At 41.7% G+C, this 25,692-nt stretch overlaps 1 protein-coding gene across 3 annotated transcripts in view; it reads left to right on the top strand.

Moving 5' to 3' along the window:
- The window catches only part of BICD2 (BICD cargo adaptor 2), a 60,137-nt gene that overhangs the window by 19,220 nt on the left and 15,225 nt on the right, over positions 1-25,692 (top strand). For all 3 annotated transcript variants that reach the window (XR_011154625.1, XM_069027577.1, XM_069027578.1), the window contains exons 2-4: positions 16,002-16,214; positions 21,473-21,625; positions 24,452-24,904. Coding sequence is in view for 2 of the 3 variants with exons in the window: in XM_069027577.1 (XP_068883678.1) it covers positions 16,002-16,214; positions 21,473-21,625; positions 24,452-24,904 (819 nt within the window). In the remaining variant the exon portion in view is untranslated. The remainder of the gene's footprint in view (positions 1-16,001; positions 16,215-21,472; positions 21,626-24,451; positions 24,905-25,692) is intronic.

Genomic DNA, 25,692 nt, shown 5'->3' on the forward strand with positions numbered 1-25,692 from the left:
AAGACTAGTCTTTTATGCCTTTCTGTAGGGGAACTACTGTGTCTGTAGAGCAAGATGCAGTCAAAATGTTTATTTGCTCATAAATACATGGATTTGTTTAAAGAAAGTGCAGTCAAATAGAATGGAGGGAGGGAGCAGTAATGGTGACACAAGTTTGTGGGCAGCTCATCTGTGAAACATATCCAGAAGCTTGCTTTGATTCCATGTTTTTACACAAATTCCTTGAGGGGAAAAAATAATTTGGAGAATTTCAGTGTGATAATTCTAGCAATAGGATCTGAAATATACTATTATATAAAATCCTCTTAAAATCCTTATTATGTAAGACTTTTTTTACCATCCTGTTCACTTATGATTCTATATGGCAGTGTCTGTAGCATTACTACAAAGATCAGACCTGGTGTGGGCTTTCTTGATCTGTCCACAGCCCAGAAGTAGATGGCTCCTGAATAATATGGTCCTCACCCAAGTGTGAGTGGTTCTGGCTGGATGCTGGCAGAGGGGTTCACGCTTATCACCTCCTCAGGCACGTGACCTTGGGCAACTGAACTTTCATAGAGATGTTTAAATTATTATTAGAGGCAACAAAACCTGCATTATGTTCCTACTGAACATGAGGTCAGGTATTTATCTGTTTTAAGATGCATTTTCAGTTAGCAACCACATGAAGGGCCCCTGGCTGGAGGACGGTGACAGACATGAATGAATCTGTGACAGACATTCCCCATCTAAGAAAACAAAAACATAGGCAAAACAGAAGAGCTGGCCGAACAGCTATTATGGTGACAAGTGGCCTTTGAATTTATCCTTGGAGCAGTTAAAGATACTGATGTTGAAGGGCTTTGTGCTTTGATTGCCAGCTGATTGCTGTTACATAAGCATATTGCTGGTGTAGCTGCATTTCATAGCTAGAAATCCAGTACTGCCATGAATTCTTTTTTCTTTTGTGCACCCTGCACCTGGCTGCATGGATTTTCTGTATTTTGCATTCTAGCTTGTAGCTTCCTTGGCTGTTCATCTGTATTCTTACTCTAGCCTGTTTGTGTTTCCAACAGCCTTATTCCCTTATAGTTCGGGCAGGATACATAAAATTACATAAGCTTTAATGTCTTTAATGTGCAACCCATTTGGATCAATGCCATGCTGCTGAATTGTCAGGGAGGAGAACCTTCAGCAGTAGGGAAGATTGCCTTTGGGCTAGATTTGGCTACTGATCTCTCAGTTTGACAATGTAGACTTCTGTCAGGCAGCATGTGTGCATAGCACAGGCTGGACACTGGCTGCAGCTGGTGACTTGCATTGCTTCAGCTTTGCTTTTGCAGCAGCTCTGTGCTGGTGAAGATTGTGCTGTATTCACAATGGCAATCTTTGTGTGTGTGTGTGTTAGACTAAAGCCTTGTGAGGAGATGTCTACACTTAGGGGTAATAGATAAACTGGAAATTCATAAGATTCTGGGTTAAACATAGATCTGATTGAAGAAACATGAATTGGCCAAAGGAGCTGCAAGATTTCATAAAGTGACATGGTTTTGGTTGTTTGGAGAGTTCTAACTGAGGGAATGCTTGGCATGTAAACACAAGGGCCTTGCACAGTGCGAGAGGGGCAAGCCCTAAAGGGCTCTTAATGGGGATCTGAAATTCATAGCAGCACGACCTCTGCAGTCACTGCCTGGAACTGGTAGTCTTTTGTAACTGAACAACACACGATGCTTATTAAAATCATTAAGAGCTAAAGAATGAAGACTTTGTTTTGAAATATTTTTTTTTTTAGCACTGACCATGGAAAAAAGTTAGTATCTGTATTGAGTGAGGTTTTTTGAGTGTGTTTAAATTGTTTTATTAAAACCAGCAATGGTACAAAAAAAAGCGTCAAAAAATCCTGAACAGAATGGCATACTTGCACACAAATATATTGAGTACTTGTGTTTTTCTGTGATACAAACAGAATGTAGCTATGTAGCGTGCAAAATGGCTTAGGTATCTCTTTTTATAGGGTCCATTTTCTGTACTTGTGTTTATTAGTCAAAATCTCTACTATCATTCACTTACATTCCTGTAAATGATAGCAGTACTTAAGCCCTTGGTATAAAATTTAGGGCAGGTAGTGGAAGCAGGAAAGACTTTGTTCTAAAGTTGTATTTCTGAGCCAGCAAATATGACTGAAAATGGCAAAAATGGTACTTGTCAATAAGTTAGCTGGATGGCCCTTGCTTTTTGCTCCTGTGAGGCTGTGGAGTTACTGAGTAGACTGAGGAGGAATGCCTTTCCCTCTCAGTGGCACAGCTAGTTAATGTGTTGCTCTGACAGCCATTAGAGAAGGAACGTAGCTTATCCATGCTTTAGACAGACCTCAAGTTTTGTTTGGGAATGTCAAAGTGGTTATGGTTAGGGATGCATTTTATTCTGGCTTCATGTGGAATTTCAAGGTTCATTTTGATGGTATTATATGTCAAGGAAATAAAGGAAGAGGCTTGTGTTAATCGTGATTTCATCAGTACCTTGGTGTTCTTAAAAAAACCTTTGAAATTCTGCAGAACTGAAGTTGTTCGTTGTAATCGAAGAACACAGTGTTAATGAACAAAGCCCAGGGCTGGAAGGTTAGGTTGTTTGTGTTTGCCTGAGGGATAACAGGAAATAAGTGTCTGCTTGTTACTTGGTGCCAAATGTGGACATATTTATGATTTGAGTGGAGTATGTGATGAAGTCCGAGGTCTGGATGCCAGGTAGGTGGGTATCTGTTGACCATTCCTCAGGTAGTTGGAAAGTGAGTATCTGGAAATACAGTGTTCATATATCTACAAAATGGAGGTAAATGAATGTGAAACTGGTATAAGGAATTTTTTTTATCTATAGTACAGAACAAGAATTTACTTTATATTTCAGGGAATGGCCCAGGAGCATAAAAAGCAAACAGGAATCTTTCTGATGATAGAACTTGCTAACATTCTTTAATTATTAAAACAAGATAGCACTTGAAAGAATCTACATTAGAGGTGCTGAAGCTGCCCAAGGTACCATCAGGCCTGAACTTTGGAGACTGTGGGTTTGCTCATAAGGTAGAAAACAAAACTGAACTTAAATCATGAAAACTGTTTCAATGTTTGGAGAGAAGAGGCACGTGCTTTGCAGCTGATAGTCTCATGAGAAAGAGGTGATGTAGGACCTCTCAGATGGCCACAGAGCAGTGACACATCTGAGGATAACCTAGGTGCAGTCACTTCAGGTGCGCTGGATGCTTCTAGAGTGGGCTTGGACAAAGGGGCAGGATCCATAACATCTTCAGCACGTATGTGATGGTGTGCAGGTCCCTCTGTTTTGCTGTTTTAGCCAAAACTCTTGCTCTTGCCAGTAAGGAAAGTGCCTGTTATTGCTCTGTTTTGACAGGTATTCTGCTCCAAAATAATCAGAGGCTGCTGTAATCCTGACAGGGCCCTGTAAAAATAGCTGTCAGCTTGCTTGTGCTGCCGTGTGCTGGGGGGCTTCCGCCCCTCCTGTGCGGTGCTGCTGGGACCCCTCAGAGATGGGGCCCTAAGGGAAGCCTCTGCTTCCTGTTTGCCAGTGTTTAAGTCACGCACCGGGGCTTCACTTCCTCCTGTATTTTGTAGTTCTCTCTTTCCTAATCCTCCCCTTTACTCCAGAAAGTATCTCATGGAGTTGAGCAGATGAAAATGCACTTGTCCTCCCTTTTTAAGTGATGGTAAAACCCTGTCCCCGAATTGTTTCTGACGCTGACACCACTGACAGGCAGACATCTGAGGGGCACTGGGCAGTACCTCCCCAGCCACACAGAGTATAGATTGAGCTGGGTGCTCCGGATTAACTGGTGCACACCAGTGACTTGGCTGTGTGGCTGTTGCAGCTGGCAGTTGCTCGCTACAGGGTGTTTGTAGAAATTGCATTATGAGAAGAAGTTTTGTCCCTCTCCCTTCTTGCTTTTTAACCCAGACTTTAAAACAGAGGCTCAAATATGTCTAATCTTTATTTTTTTAAGCAATACACGACCATAATGGGCAATGGTAAGTGAACAAGCTGTAGTTCAGTGTGAAGCGTGGATGTAGGCTGCAAGCAGAGGGAATCAAGAGACTCCTCTGGAGTTGTAAATACTGTGCTAGTAGGACACAAAAGATTATGCAGTTGTATTTGGGTTAAACTCTCTGGACTTTTGCTTAGGTTCTAGGGGGGAAATGAATTTGTTATTCAGGTGTAACAAATTCTTAATGAGAGGTCAATTAGATAACAAGAAAATGTCTGCTTTTGTCATGCAGAAATAGCTACCAGTGGTACATTTGATGATATGCCTTGTGCAGTCACGTGCGCGTGTGTGTGCATGTGCGTGTGAGAATGGTTGAAGACCACTAAAACCAAAAAGCCTGACTGGTAGTTTAGGTTTTTATAAAGCTCTTCATGCAAAGGTACATGAACAGCAGAGCTCACATGAGCACAGGTAATTTTGACGTATTCAGGAAGTGATTCCACACTTAGCATTAGTCTCCTTTAATACTTCAGTGATTAAAAATCTGCTCAGGTATTTTAAATAATTAGTCTGAGTTTTTAAAATTTATTTTGTTTTCCCCCAAAGTGCCTCATGTCCTGGTTCATTCTGGTACCAACAACTAACAGGTATTTATATGTACTGGGCTGTGTTTATGCAGCCATATTTCTGACTCCTTGTAGAGCAGGGTTTGTTCACAGAAGCCTCTACTATTGTCACACCAGAGGAAGCCTCTATGCTGGTAAACAAGCAGCAGGGTAATAAGCTGTACATTACATATGTTTTTCAGGATGCAGCTTACTTCCTTGTGTTATTTCTAGAGTGGGTGTGCCTACACAGCAGGCAAGCATTGTTCTTAGGAGGATTCCTAATGCAATGAGATGCTAATGCTATTAGCTATTGTATTAAAAAAAAAAGGAAGACATTTACTTGAGTATCACTGAAGGATTTCATGCTTACTGTTAGCCACACAGATAAAACGTCCTTGGTTAGGGAGCAAAGCCAGTGAAGAGGATGGAAAGAGTTTTCTATCACCGCTCTGTGTGTGTGTGTGGTCCTTTGGTTACCAATAATTAAAGAGCAAGTGAAAGCTGTGTCTTCGCATCCCTAAACTCTCAATCTTGCTCCCAGTTAAAACAATTATCTTCTCGGTTCTCTAATTATTCAAATGCTGGGTTGGGGCAGAGGAGGTGAGAGAGAGGTTAAACTTAATTTCTTGGCACTGGCTGCTGAGCCAGGGAGCAGTTCCTTTGGTGCCAATTTAAACTCTTGGTTGACCTTGTAGAAGCCTGCAATTAAACATCGGTTGCATAAGTAGATTGTGCTCATATGTAGTAAGTAATCTTTCTTGTGTGGGAACAAGGATGTTCTATCTTGTGCTTTAATTTTATGCTCCTTTTATAGAAAAGTAGTTCATAATATTGCAGTAACTCTTTTTAATTCTGGAGTTAATCACATTGAAGCACGTTCAGCAGGCTTTTGCGCCAGTAGATGGGCAGCCTGATACTCCAAATTTCTACAATGTCACTTTGTTTTCTTACTGTGTATTACTTAATGGTCACCTGAGGAAAAGTGAGCTCTGCTGCAGGGTTGCGCTGCAGTGACACTCTGGAAGGTGTAATCCTTCTCCAGCTCACACCGCTGCAGGGTTGCGCTGCAGTGACACTCTGGAAGGTGTAATCCTTCTCCAGCTCACACCACAGCATTTTATGGAAGGCAGTGTAGAATTATTTTGTGTGTTAACTGGGCTTTCACCAAAGAAAGTGTAAACCATTTTTTTAACAAAATGAAAGCCAGACCAAGGTCTGGACTCTCTCCTGGAGTGTGCACAAATCTTCACCATTGCATGACCTCTTGGAAAGTGCTTGATGTCAGTATGGAGTGGGCTGACATGGTGGGAAGTGATGTAATGTTTTCAAAAGCCTCACAATTTCACTGAAGGTGCCAGATCTCCTGTGAGCTGTTGTTTGTGAATCTATGCCTGCTGCTTAGTTAAGGTTTCTGTTTGGCCCCTGGGGATATTTGAGTCCCACTCCTAAACTTGTGAAAATGTGAGAGCTTTTGCAGTGGTGAGGAACAAATGAGGAGCTGAGGCCTGTATGAGTGTACTGGCATCCAAGTGGTGGCTGGTCACAGGCTGAGCATGGGCTGGGGCTGTGGATGAAGGAGGTGGTGGTGCTGGGCTGGAGATCCAAGATTGCCATGAGGAACTTGGTCACACCTGCTGCTTGCAGGGCCACACACATTCCCAGTGCATACGCCTGACAGACTTCAGGCAAACCGTTGTGTTCAAATGGAAAAAAAAGATTTTTCTTGTGAGTTGTGTGTGGGGCAGTTAAACTATTTCCATTTTGGTCTAATGTGAAGGACAGAATGCATATACTGGCTTTGCTAAATATAAGTTGGTTTTAGTAAGTTTATAAGTTGTCTTTGGTAAGTATAACTCCTCCTAACTTTAAATACAGCTACATACACGTTTAGAGGACTGAGATCTCATTTGATTTTTCTTTCATGCTGTTGCAGAATCTTTTAGTGGTAATGTTGTGTTTTAATTCTATCCAGCCTCCAAACCCCACACAGCCACTCTCTCACTCCCCTACCAGTGGGATCAGGGAGACAGTTGGAAGGATAAAAGCTAGAAAATTTGTGGGTTCAGATAAAGACAGTTTAATAGCAAAAGCTGTGCACACAAGCAATGCAAAGCAAGGTATTAATTCACTGCTTCCCATGGCTGGGCAGGTGTTCAGCACCTCCAGGAGATCAGGGCCCCATCCCGCGCAATGGTGACTTGGGAAGACAAATGCCATCACTTCATATGTCCCTCCTTCCCTTCTTCTTTCCCCCAACTTTATATCCTGAGTATGTATCTGAGTATGATGTCACATGGTCTGGAATATCCCTCTGGTCAGTTTGGGTCACCTGTCCTGGCTGTGTCTTCTCCTAGTCTTCCCAACTCTCTTTACAGTATGGCAGTACAAAAAGCAGAAAAGGCCTCGTCTCTATGTAAGCCCTGCTTACCAATAAACAAAAACAAATTATATCAACCCTCTGTTCAGTACAAATCCAAAACATAGCCACTTACTAGCCACTGTGAAGGAAATTAACTCTACTCCAGCTGAAACAAGCACAATAATGAAATTTCAGCTGACCCTGAAGATAGCATTATGATGCACAAGGCTCAGTGAAAGGGGACACATTAGCATGTGCATGGCTGGTGTTACTGAGCATTAGTTAGCACGTACCTCACTGTCAGGTTATGTCCGTAGGTTGAAGGTGATATTGAAATTGGCCAGATAGAAACCTTCTAACACAGTTTTGAGTATTAGAAAGCAGGCATTCTTTATTGCAGCCGCAGTCATTTGGAGGATCCCTCCTCTGTCAAGTGCCCTGGTAAACAGAGTTTTTAACATACACACTGGTTACATATTTATTAGCTATCCCTGCTTACATGATGTGTACGTGTTACTTTATTTTACATAGTTGCACCCATTATTGGAAGTCCTTGTATGTTCTTTGGGGTATTCTTTGATGGTCTTCAATTTCTGGTGTCTTTTTAGGTGGCTGTTTCTCAACCGCTGCTTTTGAGTAAGTGCAATATCATTGTTTTGCATTGCTTCTGATTTGTCAGCCTTATCTATTTCTGCAAGGCTGCATTGTTCCCTTTATTTGATAAGAGTAAAAAAAATTGTTCTATTCTACTATCCTTATCAAAGGTGAAGATGAGGAGGAAGGCAATGATGTCAGCAGAGGTACTCCATTATGTGATTGCTCAGTTTCCAGTGATTTATTGATCAGGTGCTTACTGAATAGCAATGGGTATCTTTTGATTAGTAGCACTAAATGAAAGTTTTTTCTTCTATGAATTATGACAATAAAGGCTGTGTGAGGCATGTACTTAAGATAACCCTGCATTGTCCTTTATGAAATGATTAATTTCAGTAAGATGTTGTTGAGTTTTAAGTAAAGAGCTAACATTTTAAGAAGGAACAGGCTGCTTCTAAGTTTCTAGTGTCCACTGCACCCTTTGAAGGTTCATAACATCTTCTCAGGACTAATTATGGACTTTAGTGAAATTATTCTTAAAGGTCAGCTGCGGGTAATACTTAGAGATCACTGCTCCTGGTTTTCAGTTTCTAAAAATTATTTCATTATAGATAATACTTACATCAAGTTTCTGCACTGTCATTTGTAATGCATGTCCTGACAGGTGCTTAGTTTGAGTGCCTGCAGAGGAGCGGCAGTCTTAACAGGACACCACCGTTCAGAGTCCATTTGCAGTCACTTCTTGTTTCATATGCAGGGGAAGATGACCCAATGACCTGCTTAACAGGATCAGCTGATGTTGTGAACTGGCCTGTATGAATAAATAATTCCATCAAATTTAGCAGAAGGGTTTAAAAATTAACAATTGATGATCAAATTTCCTGCAGCATGACTTCTGGGAAGAGTGAGTTTGAGCTGTGTTTCGATACCACAATGGGCAGGTAAGGGCACCCTTTGCACTTGTAAGTAGAAATTTCTAGCCTCCTCTGCTGTCAAGCTCCTAATGCTGATGTTCAGCAGCATTAACTCCTTCTCCTGCACATCTCCATCTTTCTTTCCTTTGAGGTCTCATCTGGAGCTGTGTAGATGTTGCTGGCAGCAGTTCATTGATCTGTTATGATGCACAGCAGAGAAAGATGCCTCAGGATAGCTTGTTTTATGTTTTTCCTTAACACATCAGACATAAAGTTATCCTGAAAGGAGTACTTTTTTCTTTTGGCTTGTGTGTCATTCCACCTCAACTTTCTGCTCTCACGTGCACCTTTGCTTTATTTATAAGAAAGCACAAATGTATGCTCACGAAAACTTCCATTCCTCTCTGGTTTAAACTCAGTAGAATGCGATCGGGTCCTTTCTAATTCTCCTTCCCTGCTACAGTTACAGTAATTTTTATTACAAAAAAACCCCAGCTAAAACCAGAACCCCAAGCCTTGGCTGAGTGCCCATTGCAGTCACTGAGAACAGCTGGAGTAGCTGCTGGTTGGTACTTGCCGGAGGGCTGTGGAGAGGGCTGTTGGCCGTGTGGCTTTCCTGGGAAGGTGACTAATGAAGAAAGCAGCGGCAGGTTTTGAGGTGGCCATGGGGACACTGTCCTGCCCACTGTCTCCAGAGCAGGACATTGGGGATGAGGAAATGCTCCATACCGTCAGTAAATGTACAGTAGTCACATGTGTTTGTGAGTGACAGAGACTACATTTTGGGAGGATATGTATTTAGCTAATTTATAGCATGAGCTTTGAAACAAAAGTAGCATTCACATCAAAAGCAGCATTCACATCCGCGAGGGTGCGATGCCCACAGTCTTTCATGGCAGTGATGAATGACAGTGGTGAATGAAATACCTTGTGAAGAATGTCCTTGGCTTTTAACTCCAAGCTTTCCAAGACCACTGCTTGGAAGTCAGAGTGGACAGTAATGAGTCCTGGCAGGGCTGGCTTTGCTCCCTTGACACCAAAGGGAGAGAGCATGTGTACCTTGATCACAGTTTGGTGCCTGCAGCTGATGGAAGGGAGGATGAGTGCTGATCTCTGTTAATCAGTACAAAGCCTCCTGAAAAGAAAAAAGACTTGAATCACTCTTGAGTAGCGGTAGAGAGCAACTGAAGGAAAGTGTCTTGCTTGATGTTTAGTCTCATGACTTTTATCCTTGTTTTTAAAAAAATGACATCTTGATTAATGGCACCTCTTTTTATTGGGGGCTTGGGTTCTGTTTAATTTTTACGGGTAAACCATTTTTTTACTGCGAGAGTAGCTAATTGTAGCCTTCTAAAAGGGGCAGTTCTGCAAATCCTTCTTGATCTTCAGCACAAAAGAAATATAAACCCATCTGCTAGAGTGCTCCCAAACCTCACCACAAAGGTGAGTAGGCACCTGTGTGTGTTTCCTCTGATGATGGATGTACATGGTGCTGCTCTCCTAGTGCATGCATGCATCACTCTGCTTTTCAAAGTCAAGGGACTCTTTTCAGACAAGCTCTCCTTTATTGCCTTTCTCCTGTATTTATGTTGGCTTTTCTTGTCGATGAGTTTGAAACTAATTCCTCTTCTTCCTAACATGCATCTTGGAGGAATGTGTCCGTGTTCTGGTCTGCTTGTGGTGGTGCAGCAGCCGTGTTAATGTGACTGAGATAGCAAGAAGGGCTGAAGCATCTCATAAACATCATTGTTTGAGTGAAGGAAAGGGTTAATGCCTCATGCTGCTTCATCTGTTGAGGGTGGTTACCATCATATAGCAGTGTTTCACTGCAGAGAAAAGGCCAGTGTGGCATTTACTAATGACTGCCCCTGCTACTTAACATTTCAGCATCGTGTGGCTGGATGCGCAGCCTAGAAAATGGGAAGAAATGAGGAGATGCGCAGGCAAGGGAGGCTTCATTTGAGAAGAAATGAGCATGGGGATCAATAATGTCCAGAAGTTGATTTGTATTGTGGAGTTCTGTGCTCTTTTAAGATTTTCCTCCCTCTTCCTTAGTTTTTCAGCTCATATATAAGCAATTGTGTCTCTCTGCCCCCTCCCTACTTCTTTAAATGGAGAACACAAGCTTGGGTTTACTTGACAAATGAATTTTTAAGCAATTTGTCTTATGAAACTCCTTCACTGATATATTTGTGTTGTTTTCTGCTTGCTTGGGTGTGTTCCTGCATGGCACGGGAACCTCCCTGTCATTTTGACTGAGAATGAGGGAGATGTTACTTGCTCTGTTTCTTCATCTGTGTCATCTCAGGGCAGGTGGGCTGTGACTTTCCCTGTCAGTATATCTGCTTTAAGCAGCTATGAGACTTTTTTTTGCCCTTCCCTAGTTGCTGTGGTTCAATGTGTGTAAGAAGATAGGTACAGAGTGAAGGTAGTGCCCTAGAGATAGTGCAGGGCAGCCTCCAGAGCCTCTAACAATCCCTGTCCAGCACCTGGATTCTGGTCAGCTCTCAACAGGCCTTTAGGGACACCAGCTCTTTGCAGAGGTTCGTAGAGGGTTTGAGATCACACTGGGTTTGTTCAGAAAAAGCCCTTTCCACCATCACCTTGGGGGGTTTTATTTGATAGTGGCATCCCAGTATTTTGTGTTAGTCTTGTTTTTAGCAGTCTAGTTCAGGAAGTCCCAGAAGATGTGGAACCATAACCAGCATAATTTTGATGATTTTTGGGCTAAGTAGAGGTCAGGAGTGACAGACCATAGAGGCTAATAAGGCAGAGCTGTTCTGATTTTCCTGAAGGCCCTGGAATCTTGCTTTTGAGCATGACTGAGATCAATCTTTGCATCTCCCATATCACAGCAGCTGTTCTGAGAGAAGCATTTGGAATTCTCCAAGAAGCGTATTTCAGAGATTCTTCACATTTCATGCATTCAGTGAACAGCTGCGCCGTGATAAAGAACTTTCAAAAGGTCATGTTTAAAATCTTAACAATCTTTTTAAGAACTTGATATCTTAGCAGTATGCTAAACTTCACAGAATTGGAAAAACTTTCTTCTCAAAGCTTGGAGTTTTATAGGAAAGCACCCTTCAGTGTGCTGGGTTTCATGCAAAAAACTATCTGCATCTGTGTGATTGAGATCTTGTTCCTCCTGCAACATAAATAGATGAATCTGTGTAATCACCAAACCTAGAGGAAGCTTCACCTTTTCTTAAGTCTGTCTTTTGGAAATCAGTACTTTAAACTCAGTCTAAATGTAGTTTGATCCAGGGCTTCATTTGAAGTGAGCTGGGTTTGACCATTTTGCATAACATTGCAGTTTTTGGATGAGTCTGCCTCATCCATTTGCTGTCCAGATCCTTTTTTCCATTTGTAAATGTTGTGGAGAGCTTTGAATTCTTGAGATTTAAGACATCATCGTCTGAAGATTAAATTTGTAATAATCTCCTTGATTTAGCAACAATATTTTCTGGGCTATTTAAGAATATGCTGGCATGTGTTTTCTACATGCCTTGAGTCTGCTGATGTAAGTAATTCAGCAAACATGAAATTTGATTTAATAGCATTTTCAGTACAAATCTTGGTAAACCTTCACCAGCAAATTATGGTAAATTTTCCGTGGGTTTCATGTTATAATTGGCCTTTGGGAAACGCTGCCTAGTGTATTTAAAATAAGAGAGGAGAAGGACCTCATGGACTGGCATGTCTAGTAGGGGATGGCAGCTTGACCAAAGGAAACCTGTCAGGGTTTCAGTCGATTTGCGGCTTTGGCAGCAGGTTATTAGCAAGAGCCAAAAATTAGCATCCAAATGATTTGGTGCACTTCTCTAAGCTTGCTGCCCTCAGATGACATAAATGCGAGCCCCCAGCTGGGAAGCGTTTCATGTTTGCCTGGTCCAGAGGTAAATGGCTATACAGAATTTGGGGTTGCGTGTTACAGAATTTGAGGTTGTGTGTTAGAGGTTCATTTATGTTGGTTTCAGATGGTGTTAAACCCAAGGAGGGCTTTTGATGTGTGTTCCATGCAGCTTTCTGAAGAGATAGTTGTGAGTAAATTGTAACCTTTGTCCAGCAAAGTGCTTTCAGATGCATTGACAAGTACAGCTGAGTAAATAGCAAGACAGCATTTCGGTTCATGAGCTCTTTGATTTTGCTTTTGCCCTGATCTTGGGAATCTGGGAGATAAGAACTTTGATAATCCCTTAACATTAGTGCCTCGTAATTCCTAGAGGCAGCTGTTGAGCAGAACATGGTGTTTTGCAGCCCTCACATCAGAAACTTCTATTTTGTGAAGAGATATTCCAAAGCCTATCATTCCAATACAACTGTGAATAGTTTTCTTCCCTGGTAGATGGAAATAGAGGTTTTGGAAGAGGAGGAAGAACAGGGTAACTTTGACTTCTGCTTCTGTGTTTTAGATAATGTTAAAGCAAAAGTAGATGGGCAGGTGCTGGACTCCAGGATGTATGAAGATTTAGGGGTTTCATGCATAGCAGTAAAAAGTGAGTTTTCTTTTTACTAGCTTGATTTAAGACAGGTCTGGGCTGTAGCTATGGCAGGTAATTGCATTACCCTGTAATTTTGCACAATTTTGTTAAAAGTTACATTTCCTGTTCTATGCAGGAATTATGAAAATGGTTTGTAACAGTGATGTCTGAGGTTGTTTCTAAGTACATACAAGAGAGATAACAAAGCTTGGTTAGAACGGAAGTGCTTTTCAAGTGTTCTCTTTTAAATGCATGCAGCTTGAATTGTTCCAGGCTGCCTGTCCTGATGACCATGGCTCTTAAGGAGGTTTCTCATGTTCTGTGTGTGTCAGAGTCCGTTTACTCACAGTTCTGTACTCCAAACAGTCATACTCAAGCTAATGGCAGGGTTTCTGCTGACACTTCACAAGCATGCTGGCTGAAAGCAAATAATAGCCTTACTGTGCAGAAATAACTGTAGCCCACAGAGAACAGCAGCTTCCTTTGGTAGGAGTGACCATGAGCTTGTTTCTTGTTTCTGTTAGTGTGTGTGTGCAGTTCCGATTTGGTTGGGTCAACCGTGCCAGCTGGGACAAGCCATAATAAAAGGCAGTTTCTGAAATGGGAGCCTCACTGTTGAAGTGAATGGAAAAACCTCTCACACATAAAAGTAGGGATAACTTACTGAACTTCACCTTGCCATCACCAGAGAATAGAGAGTTGTGATTGATGTCTCAAAAAATAGTGAATGGTTGACAGTGGACCATGGAATTAACAATACACCTTCAAGCCTCTGAACAAAAATACGCATTCTTATACAGAAATGTGGGAAACCTGTAAACTGATGAAAAACTGTCATGTAAGAGTAAGATTTTAAATATAGAATTCATTGCTGTAGGATTTTACTGAGGCCAAAAATGCATAAACCTCTGAAAAATAAAGGGGTAGTTTACATGGGTAACTCAATGTTAGTAGCTCTTCCAAATTTACATTAAGCATTCTCCTTCGAGGCTTAAGGCAATCCCCAGCTTGGGGAGATTATGTGGTTTGTTGCACCTTTCTCTGAAGCATCTGGCATTAGCCTCTGTAGAAGACAGGATATTGGATTAAAAATAAGTCTCATCCTCTGTGGCAGTTTCTGTGTTTAAATACTTGCTGTCAATTGTGACTTGGGCAAAATGATGATAGTTTCTTTCCAGATGTTAAAGAAACCCAAGGCCTAGCATCTGCCTTGGAACTTTCACAAGCAAATTAGTCATTATTCTTAAGAATCCCTCCCTTAGTGGCATTACTGAGCTCCTTGATGGAATTATGCCTGGACTCTGAGGTCTGGCTGATCAGCTGTGGCTTTAAGTGTCCTGAGCTTCCATTTGCTATTTTGGCATCCTGCAGCTGAGCAAATTGTGCTACTTCACTGGGCAAAGAGATGCCCATTGTCCCTTTCTCTGTGCCAGAGATTTGTCATTCATGCTGGTCTATAAAAGGTAGATCTTACACTATTCTTTTTTCCTGTAATAAGTTATTTGAGGAGCTGGCATGCTTTTGGTTATCCCTTTAACATTTATGGAGATCTTGGGTATTAGGCTTTTAAGCTGCTTTGTTGAAATTCATTTGACAAGGACTTGCGCAGATGGTGCTTTCTGTCTGAAATATGATGCTTTTTAATTTCCCTTAGGTCATCTTGATGAATCTGGTGAGAATTTCTGCAATGGATATTTGTCTCCTGTATCTCTGACTTGCTTATCAGAGATAAAAGCTTAGTCTGATAGGAGCAGTATCTGGGTGCCTTTAATTGTAGGCAGAGCTAGCATACTTGATCAGCTGTTTCAGCCCTGGTATAGTCAGTAGTTTCTGTGTTATTAATGTGCCTGCTGTAATACACAGAAGTAATAAAACACTGAAATCTGTTTCTCTTCAAAGCAGATTTTTTTTTCTTCTCTGACGGTATTTTTCTGAAGAGCTGGCAAAAGATGATCAATTGAAAATGCATGACTAGATAAGGAGTTTCATGAGATGCTTCTCTGTCCTTGACTTGGCCTGATATTAATGTTCTGCCATGTTTTGGCATCCCAAAAAGATGCTAGGGCACCTGAAAGCTCCAAATACACCTTGGGTTGGATTGTGGTGCAAGTGTGAAGATCGCATTTTTAATCTCATTGAGTATGGCCGATCTACCAGGCAGTGTAGATATATACAAATATAACTGCTGGAAGTGGCCAGCTCTGCTCTCCAACATGTGCCAGTGACAGCCACAGGCTGTTCCATACCATAGCAGCTGGGGTGTCTGTGTGGGCTGGGGGCACATGGAGAACACTACCACAAGGGCCATCACCTGAAAGGGTTTCAAGCAAAATGAAAACCCCCAAAAAGAAATGTGAGGAGGCAAAATAATGCCAATTTCAGGACTAGCCAGAGGTAGGCTGTGCTGAGTGGGTTAGATTTCTGACCTGCCTCTGAGTGCCTTCGCTGGCACACTGCTGGGGATTGATGTCTCGAGCTGGCTGGGGGATTGTCCGCTGACCTACTTCAGCCAGCGTGACCCCACTGGCTTAGCCTGGATCCGGACCAGCCCTGCCGATGTCGCCAAGCCCAGGGGAGGGGGCTGTATTCTCCAGCCAGGAGCAGCTGCAGGGAGCTCCCAGCCTGGGAAAGGAAACAGGCTGCTAATACCAAATGTGTTCTCAGTGATTCTGATTTTGCAAAAGCAAATCTGACCCCACTATAGAGAATATGTGTGTGCAGCAGTGCCTGGTCATCTTGCAGTTGTCTGGTTGAAAGCCAGTCTTGTTTTAACAGCAGAGTCGAGTCAGTACATTGTTGTTTCCTCCCACAAGGGTTTATATGAGGTTCTACTTAAGCATTCTGCATCACAAAACACTGTTTGGGTGCTCCGGTTTACTTTCAAGAGTACAGTGTTGGCCACTTAGTAGCATTTGGAAATCTGACCCCAGAACTGGAGGGTGTAGGAAAAGGTTATGTTCCTTTGCCTCAAAGAACTATATGAGGGTAAATGTTTTCAACTATTTAAAATTGAAGTTAGTTACTCAGAATTATAGGTTTACTGATAAAAGATGTGTTTTCTGACTGTCCTAGGCTTTTGGACAGGCCCATACCAACCACAAGAAGGTAGCAGCAGATGGAGAGAGCAGAGAGGAGACCTTGATTCAAGAATCAGCTACCAAAGAAGAATACTACATGAAGAAGGTTATGGAGTTGCAGACAGAATTGAAGCAGATCAGAAATGTCCTTGCCAACACACAATCTGAGAATGAACGCCTTAATTCTGTTGCACAGGAACTGAAGGAGGTGAGTGAAGATGCGCATAGTGCACTGCAGCTGGGATTTGTTACATTTTCTGGTGCTATGTAACCAAAAAAAGGGGAAGATTCTTGAGCTGAAAGGTGATTTGACAGACACTTGGCTGCATGTTTGGCCATGCTGGTGCTGTGGGTACTGCCCAGCAGTACCAGTTCCAGAACTGCTGCCTTAAAAAGCAGAGAAACCTGTTTAGGCCAAGCACAGAGACCCTTGGATGTACTTTTTCTGCCTCATTCCCAGAGCAGATTTTCTTGCTGCAAAATATTTGTGGCATAATTTCCCTTTTTATCCCTTTTTCCTCCCTATTTTCTGAAGGTGTGGGATTATAACAAAACACTGAAATGCACAAAGAGAGGGATAGTAAAGTTTATAGTCTTGTGTTTTCTCTCATGAAGTGATGGCTTTTACTTTTATGTAGTTGCTTAACATAATACTTGAAAGTAGCTTTGACCTTTTAGTGTTTTACTACTGAAACCGTGTATTTTTAAGGGGAAATAATCACTGAGAAGTTACTTAAAGAGTTTAATTACTTATAAAATCTGTAGCTCAGCAGAAGTCTTTGTGGCATTGGTGCAGAAATGATTGTTTTGAGAGCTCAAACCGTTGCTTAAATTCAGACTGGTTAAACTACCGAGAGTGTAAGACACGGATGGATTAAACAGCCAGCAGTTATTACTTCTGAGCTTTCCTACACCTTCCTTTGAAGCACTGGGGACTAGTCTTGTCTAGTCCTGAGCTAGTCAACTGGCCTCCCCTGCCAGGAGGGGAGGCTATCCAAGAGCCCACATCTGAATCCCAACTTATTCCTCCATGTGACCTCAGCCGCAAGTGTCTCATGTAATATTTTTAGGCCATAGTAACAAATATGTGGATAATACTTGATGGTAAAATCAATGAGGTAACGTGAGTTACTTCTGTGGAGGTGGGTGGATTCACTGGTGCCTCTGGTTGGGGTATGACAGAGAAGATTTGTGGTGCAAACTGTCACAAGTGATCAAACAGGCCAGTCAACTTCTCCTTTAACTTTGTGGAACAGAATTGGAATCAAGCCTTGTCCTTAGACAGGGAAGCAGTTCTAGAAACACAGACACAACCTTTGTCTATATTTCCCAACCTTTGAGACCAGCTTAACAGAAAAGCTGCCCACCTCAGAGGTAGCATGGTGTCTGTGAGGGATTCCGGTCACTTCTCAAAGTCTGCTAAGCGGCAGAGTTCCAGTCTGCTCCCAGTGTCACTGCAACTGGAGGTGATTTTTCTTTCTGGATACTGCCACATTCCAGTCACCTTTGCTTGGAGCTGCATTTTTCTTTATGAAGCCCTTTTCTTTATGAACCCACAAAACCTGTGGGTTTGCAAGGTTTCAGAGTGAGTGTTGTCTTGTGCTTTGTTCTTCCACCTCCCCCATTTCTTCTTGTTAAAGGATTCAGTGGCAACCCTTATCTTCTAATGGAAAAGTGTCTGAGCTTAAAGGCTCTTGCAGAACTGATTAGCTGTGGGTTTTTTGGCGCCTTCTGGGCCCGGATGGAATGCTCAAACAATACCCCACAGCAGTGTAGAAAATACTTCTTGATTCACAGCTGATTTGAACTGTGCATACGGACATGTATAAGGAAAATAATAATGCTAAAAATAATGTGAAAATACACAAGTTACATCTGGACCGAGCAGCATGACTGGAAGTCAGCTGCTGGACATGCTCCAAATATAAAAATGGCTGTTTGTGGGTTGGTAAGATGATGTTTTATTGATGATTTTGATGGACTTGACAGTTTTAGGTTAATGGTTGGTGATGATCTTAAGTGTCTTTTCCAATATAAATGATTCTATGATTTTCTTCTGCCCACAGCAACAGAATATATAGGAGTTGCTGTCCTGTCTGACTGCACTGTTGTTTCTTCCAAAGTGTCTGCATCATTTTTTTCCATTATCCAAGAATAACGCAAGAGGGAATGATCATACCTAGAAATACTTACTGCATTAAGAATTAAATCTAAACCTAGAATTAGTAATAAATTTGGGCAAACTAAGCTTTGGCTCTTGATGATGATAACAACATGTAAAATCAGGTGTGAGTGTGTTGATTACAGTGGGGAGCTCAAACTGACCCATGGCTTCATGAACTGATGGAGTTCAGAGTACCAGAATCCATATCAATGGCACACCTTGTCTTGACAGATCACCCTTTGCCTGGTGACCTGGAGGCTGCTGTGCAGTGCCTAGAACAAAGGAGGGAATCAGCTAGCTGATGTTTTTCTCTCAACTGTTTTAATTCTCAGTGTCAAAGTACATGCACCTTTGTTTGTATGCTGGGGTGTAATAGAAAAAGCAGGTGCTAAGGAGCAGGCTTCTGACAGTATTGGCAGGACAGTAGTTGTGTTTTTGACAAGCAGGCAAGGGCAGATTCAGACTGGTCCTGAAGGAATCCCTGCTCTTTCTAGTACCAGTGCCGCTCGGAGGGGCCTCTTACAGAACCCTTCTGAGGCAGAGCTGAGAGTGTGAAAAGGCTGAAGACAGTCTCTCTAGTAGCAGAACAGGACAGTCTGTGGCCTTTTGATCAGGCAAGATCACTTTCAGATCATGGTCTTTTTCCTGGGCAGGATGGATGGGAGGCTTTGCATAGTGGCGATGTACTCTGGGTTGAGAAGCTGAGGAGTTTGTCAGGTAGATGAACACTCAGTATGATTTTAGGGCCATGAGTTCTCCACCCAGCATTTTAATATATCATTATCACTGTATGGGTTTTTTTTGGGTGGAGGTGTGACTTGGTCCAGCTGAGCACCTGGTCAGACATTCCCATGAATTCCAGCCCCTCTTCTCTGCTGTTCTTAAGGCAGAGGATGAAGAAAGATGCCACGTAGTCACTGAAGCAATAAGGGTCAAAGGAAGGTTCAGACTCTTCAGTAGGTCAGCTCACCTTTTATAGAGGCTAGAGGAACTGTGAAACCTGTGAGAGAGAACACGTGCAATGTACGTCTGTCTTAAAGTACATGAATATCACTTTCTGTATGAGTAATAGAAAAATCTGATCTAGGAAGGATGTAGTAGCTTTAGCTTCTCTTTCCTGTGGAAAAATCCCACTCTTTGGTCAGTTATATGAGATCACATCGCATCCGATTAAATCTTGCAGCTTGCAAGCATGCACATTTATTTGACAAAAAAGTTCTAAGAGTAAGCTAAATGCATAGCTTGCTAACAGCCAATAAATCTGGGTCAGATCTCCTGTCTCTGGTCAGGAGACAAGGGAGCTATTTTTAAATCTGGCTTTCCTGCGCACATGGAAATAGAATGATTTTTCTTGTGCTAGACAAACAGGACAATACTTTCACACTAAATAATGAGCTCTTGCTGTTGCATTAGATGAAATAGGCAGGGTTGGACAAAAACCATTCTTTCTTCAGACCAGACAGTCTTGAAAGGCAGTTTCCAGGCATTGACCTCTGCAAAGATTAGATCATTCAGGGAGGAAGAAGAGCAAAGCAGCCTGAATGGTGGCGAAAGAAGCTCACCAGTAGCTTTTTGGGAGGTCATCCACTGCATTTCACTTACTTGGGAATGGGGAAAATAGTATGATGGTTTGTTTGATTGAGGCTTTTGCAATCGTGTTAAACAGTTTAGATTATCTGGCCGAAGGCACTTTCTGCCAAAGGCAAGAGGTCTCCACTGGAGTTTTTAGGGAGACATACAGATGTGAATTCATGTCAGCCCTCAGCTTTCCCTGTGACCCTCGGTTTGTGCAAAGACAGAGAGACAACACTTGCTCAGGCATGGAATATGGGCTATAGCAACTTGTAATTTGCACTGGTGTACTGTAGTGTCTGCTTGCAGCAATTTTGATTTCTCAGTGTGCTGTGAAGCTGTGCTCTCTTTGCGGCTAAAAACAAGCAGACAGTTTTAGCTAGTCTAATCTTTACCTGATATGTGAGGGAATTGTAATTTAAATTTATTAGAGGATTGCAGGTGGTTCAGTATTTGTGTTCAGAACATGCCAGATTCAAGTCTTTGCACATGCTCCTGCTGCAAACATTTCCCTTATCTCAATGTGTTGTAGGTGCCTGTTGGTACCAGTGTGGTTACTCAGTGGATCCCTGCTGCATGCTCTCAAGGGCTGAGGCTGTATTTAGCCATTACTGGCATGCCTGTGTCTGGCCAGGAGTGGAGAGCTTGGAGGGAATTTGAGTTTGTAGGCCAGAGGCTGAAGCTTGCTTTGCTGGGCTGCAGGATGGGTGAGATCAGGCAGCAGGTCCCCATGCCCGAGCTGAAGTGACAGGCTGCCTCTGTCAGCAGGTAGCAGTGGTTTTGATTTAGAGCTGTGGAAAACCACCCCATTGCATCATGGGCACGGCTGCAAAAATACTATTTTTCTAGGCAACTGTATTCCCTGTTTGCCTCTATCTGAAGCTAATTCTCTTAATGTTTTAGAACATACTTTTCACTTTGTATGAATTAAGTGTTTGAAGATAGGGCTTGAAGGAAAATAATACTGGAAAAAATAAAAGCTAAGTACAGTGAGCCATTCCCATAGCTGGATATGTTCCAGCTCATTTTATTTAAGTGTCTGCGTATATTCATGAAAGATCCCAAGATCATATTACAACAATATATTGGTTTTTACTTCTTGCCTATTTCAAAACAATGGTAACTTTCTCTTTGAAGTCTTTCATTAAGTCCTGCATAAGTCTTAGAACTGAGGGAGTGGAATATTTTATGTCAGCCAGTTTCTAATTTTTTCTACCTGAGATCTTAGATTTCATGAGTTTTAACTCTGTGTCTCTCTCCAAAAGGATTCATTGTATCATACTTTCAACTTATTGCTTTGGGCATAAAGAAAATGTCTATTGAAAAGCAGCAACAAATGCGTATCCAAATAAGAACATCTGGAGTCATCTGAATCTGTCTTTCTCTTGTGAGGAGGTCCTTCTTGTTAAAGTGGAAACAGATTTGGGCACTGACTTCTGGTCTGGAAAACTTTTGATGGTTACTACAGCAACACAGGTGTGAATGCTGCTTTCCGTGCTTGTTTCTTGACTTTTTTCTGAGTCAACGGTGAGAATTTGTGAGAAAAGCAAGAAAACAAAATCTAATTATTGTGTAAATGACTTGGTGTTCTGTAATTTCAGGGGGTGAGGGGAAGAGTTTGTTTCAATATAACTTAATTAATCAGCGCACATAAGAAAAGATACAAAATTTTGGAATTTAATCGTAGTTGACCAAATTGCCATCATTTGGGGGTTTGTTCGTTTTTCCAGGTCAACCAGAATGTGGAGATCCAAAGGGCCCGCCTGCGAGATGATATCAAGGAATATAAATTCCGAGAAGCACGTTTGCTCCAAGACTACACTGAGCTTGAAGAGGAAAACATCTGTCTCCAGAAACAAGTGTCTGTCCTGAAGCAAAATCAGGCAAGTTTTTCAACCAGTGAGCATTGTTTCGGTAGCACCAGTTAATTCCTGTGTTGCAGTATGGTTCTGTCTCATTTGAACACCCAACTACTTATTTTTTACCTTTGTACTGCTTTTGAGACTGTAAGCTCTTCAGCACCAAGAGTTGTCCCTTCTAACTACTTATACAGTCATAGTACTCTATTGCTTCTACTTTGACTTCCACATCCTTCCATCACCTTCTCTCTCTCTCTGTTGGAAGCAAAGTCTCTATCACTCTGCTTTGTTACTTGGTTTAGTCCTTTTGCTACAGTAGTTTTTCAGTGTCTCTTTACAATGCCCTCCATCCATCTATCTTCCATCCTTCCCCTTTTACAGTGTCTGGAAATGGGGGTGTTTCTGAAACGTATGTTTCAATTGCTGCTTAATCCTTACATTCTCTCTCCATTTCTGCATTCCTCTTCTCTTCTAGTTACTTTCAATAAACTTGAAATGCTGTTATAGTTGCTCTGTACTGTCACACCTGTGTGACTGCTTGTCTGAAAGGTCACATTTAATTGTGCAGTTCCAGCTATTTCCAGAGTTTTAGAAAACTGCATTCTTGGAACTTCTTAAGAACTTCCCAGAATTATCATTTGTGGAGCTAATTAGCTTAGGCATGGTCTTGGCGTGGTTCACTTATCTATCAGTGTGGGACTTGCTATTTTTATTCTTCAGGTGCTTGTCAGTCCCATTGCATAAATAAAGCTCAGGGTTCAACTTAGAAAGTGAAGGACATAGACAACAAAGATGCTGCGAGGGCTGGAGCCCCTCTGCTCTGGAAACAGTTTGGGAGAGCTGGGGGTGTTCAGCCTGAAGAAGAGAAAGCTCCAGGGAGACCTTCCAGTACCTAAAGGGGCTCCAAGAAAGCTGGAAAGCGACCTTGGACAAGGGGGAATGGCTTCCCACTGCCAGAGGGCAGGGATAGATGGGATATTGAGTAGAAATTCTTGGCCTTGAGGGTGGTAAGGCCATGGCGCAGGTAGCCCAGAGCAGCTACGGCTGCCCCATCCCTGGAAGTGTTCCAGGCCAGGTTGGACAGGGCTTGGAGCAACCTGGTCTAGTGGAAGGTGTTCCTACCCACAGCAGGGGGAGGAACGAAATGAACTTTAGGGTCCCTCCCTGCCCAAACTATTCTCTGATTTTACAGTTCCATGATAATATTCCTAAAATAAAAGTTCTTGAGAAAATTCAATGTTAATATCATCTGTTGTAGTCAGCACATAGTAAAATCTCTTTAGGATTTGCTGCAGAACTCCTTCAGTGTTCTCAATGAAAGCTGCCCTGCCAAACTAGATATGCAGGATATTGAATGTATTTTATTTATCTCCAAGTGAAACTCTATGTCAGGTTTTATTACTTTGGGCCTCACTACCCAAAATGGGGTTCCAGGTTGGACCTGTTCTCACCTGCATATATTTGGTCTAATTATGCAGTTTTGGGTGCCCTGACATCGTGTAGTAGGGACAAAAGGGGCTGTTGTACTCTAGAGGCACGCTGGAAGAGAGAGGGAAATGGTAAAATCAAACCTATGTAGTTGGTTACTTTTGGATTTTACCTTTTTTTCTTGTTCATCATATTCAGAGCAGCAGGTGAAAGTTCCCAGCTCCATGTTCACATTCTAGAATAACAATATTGGAGAATGCTGCCATTCTGGGCTGAGCCGAATTTAACCTCAGATGCTATCTTGATACTTGCTAGTAGTTATTGACTGCTGTATTTGTATTCTGGAAACTTTGAAAATAGACTACAATCTGAAATATTTTATCTCAGTGGAAGTATACAGAACCAAGAGCTCGTTCTTTTCATGGCAATGGATTATTTAATTTTCTACCTTGTCCTAATCCTACTTGATGAACTTTTAAGTATTCTAGTTTTTAATTATTCTAGTTACTGATGTAACTAGAAGCAGCCATCAAGTTTTCCCAGGCAACACTGAATTAGCATACTTGATTCCTGGTTTGTAAGTTGAGTGTGGTTCACCACTCCCAGGTTGCTCTATGTTGGCATCTAAAAATTCATTTAGCAATTGGCAAAAAAAAAATAATGTGACATATCATGTGGTATGATTTCCTTTCTTTCAGGGTAGGGAAAAATATTCTTTGTTTGCTTCCTCCCTGCTTCCCCCAAGTGAATAAAAATTTTACATTAATTGTTTGTGCACATAATTTCAATGCAAGAGAGGTTTAGAAAAGTGCAGTATTAAAGGTAATACATAGCATGCCATCAAACTCATCAACATGAGTCTCAAGTGTAGAGTCTGAATTGTAGCCCTTTCAAGATGTGCTGAAATGATGATGAGAGAAATGCTAAAGCATTTTATTTTGAATGTATAAAAGCAGAGCTCGATCACAGTTTTAACCCAGTGGTATATTCGAAAGGCAGTGAAGCAGAGTGTCAAAGTATACCTTGGTCATGCCAGGTTTTGGAAAGGTGAAGCTTGACTTTGTGGGAAGGTTGGCCAGGGAATTTGTTAATCAAACAAATGTTTGCATGCAGTGCTAGGAAAGCCTGTTTTGGTACGACTCTGTATCAGACACACTGTATCTCCCACCTGTCCTAATTGAACTGGAATAGATCAGCTCATTTGACAGTTTGCTTAGTGAATTTATTCTATGGGCTCTGTGAAGGTAAATTACATAAGCCATGTTTACAGTCATAGTGCTAAAACTAGACTCCAGAAATGAACAAGGTATTCTATTAGTACAATATTTTAAGTGAAATTAAACGTTCAGAAGCAAAATGACTTGTTGCCTTGCAGGCAGACATTTTCATTAGAGGTTTTCCCCCCCATTTGTGTATCTCCAGGTGGAGTTTGAAGGCTTGAAACATGAAATCAAAAGGCTTGAAGAAGAAACAGAGTTTCTCAATAGTCAGCTGGAAGATGCCATCCGGCTGAAGGAGATCTCTGAGCGCCAGCTTGAGGAGGCCTTGGAGACACTGAAGACAGAGCGCGAGCAGAAGAACAACCTTCGGAAGGAGCTGTCTCACTACATGAACATCAATGATTCCATGTACAACAGCCACCTGAACATCTCTTTGGATGGGCTGAAGTTCAGCGATGAAGTCACAGAGCCCAATAATGATGAAATCATGAATGGATTTGAGCAAAACTGCCTCAGCAAACTCAGCAATGGCAAGAACAGTACTTCAATGCCCAAGAAAAATGAAAACTTCCCTCCAGCCCCAAGTCTGGTTTCAGATCTTCTGAGTGAATTAAACATTTCTGAAATCCAGAAGCTAAAACAGCAGCTTGTGCAGGTAAATGGGTTTCCTAAAGAGCTGTGCACTTCCAAGTAGCTCCTAAAGTTCATTTGGGATGTAATTTCAGTCTTTTCAGTATCTCACATGGCCACCATACTGTTCATACTGTATTTTTAAAGGTTTCAATTGATTTAGAATTTCAGGATGTTAAATGTTTGTCAGTGAAAAACCACAGGTTTTTCTTTTCTGTCCTTTTTTTTCAATGCAATGAAATTGGCAGTCATGTCCTTTCCTTGCTGGAAAGTTCTAATGCATCTCCTGTGCAGTACTTGCTGTGTCTACTTCATTATGTCACTAGCAAGAACAATAGTGGTTTGTTTCAAAATTGAAAGTTACTCCAATCACCTTCATCAAAAAGAGGTTTTGTACTTATATTTTCTATAATTAGTTCAAAGAGCATGAAGTCTTAATCGGCACCAAGCATTTCTGTGCTACATTTGTGCAATTAGGAGGTTGGAGAGTTTAGAACAAGGTACACAGTTCTGTTTCCTACTAATATTTTGTCAAGCATGTTTTAAATTATCTTCCATAAGAAAAAGCCCTTTGCAAAAATACTGTCAGAGTTTTTAAAAATGAGAAATTTAAGAGGAGAAGCTTGAAAAAGTTTTGGTATTTCTGAGTCTTTCATGAAGTTCTGAGCTTTCACCATAGACTAGCTGCATATTTTCTAGAATTTACTTGATAATTTAGACAATAGCAATAAACTTTAGCTTGTCTTTAGCTGAAAGGAAGTTTTCACAGTGAGACCTTCAGCTAGGGAATAAATGTGCATTTTGAAGAGGAGA

Source organism: Aphelocoma coerulescens, chromosome 12, assembly GCF_041296385.1.
Source record: "Aphelocoma coerulescens isolate FSJ_1873_10779 chromosome 12, UR_Acoe_1.0, whole genome shotgun sequence".
NCBI classification, from domain to species: Eukaryota; Metazoa; Chordata; class Aves; order Passeriformes; family Corvidae; genus Aphelocoma; species Aphelocoma coerulescens.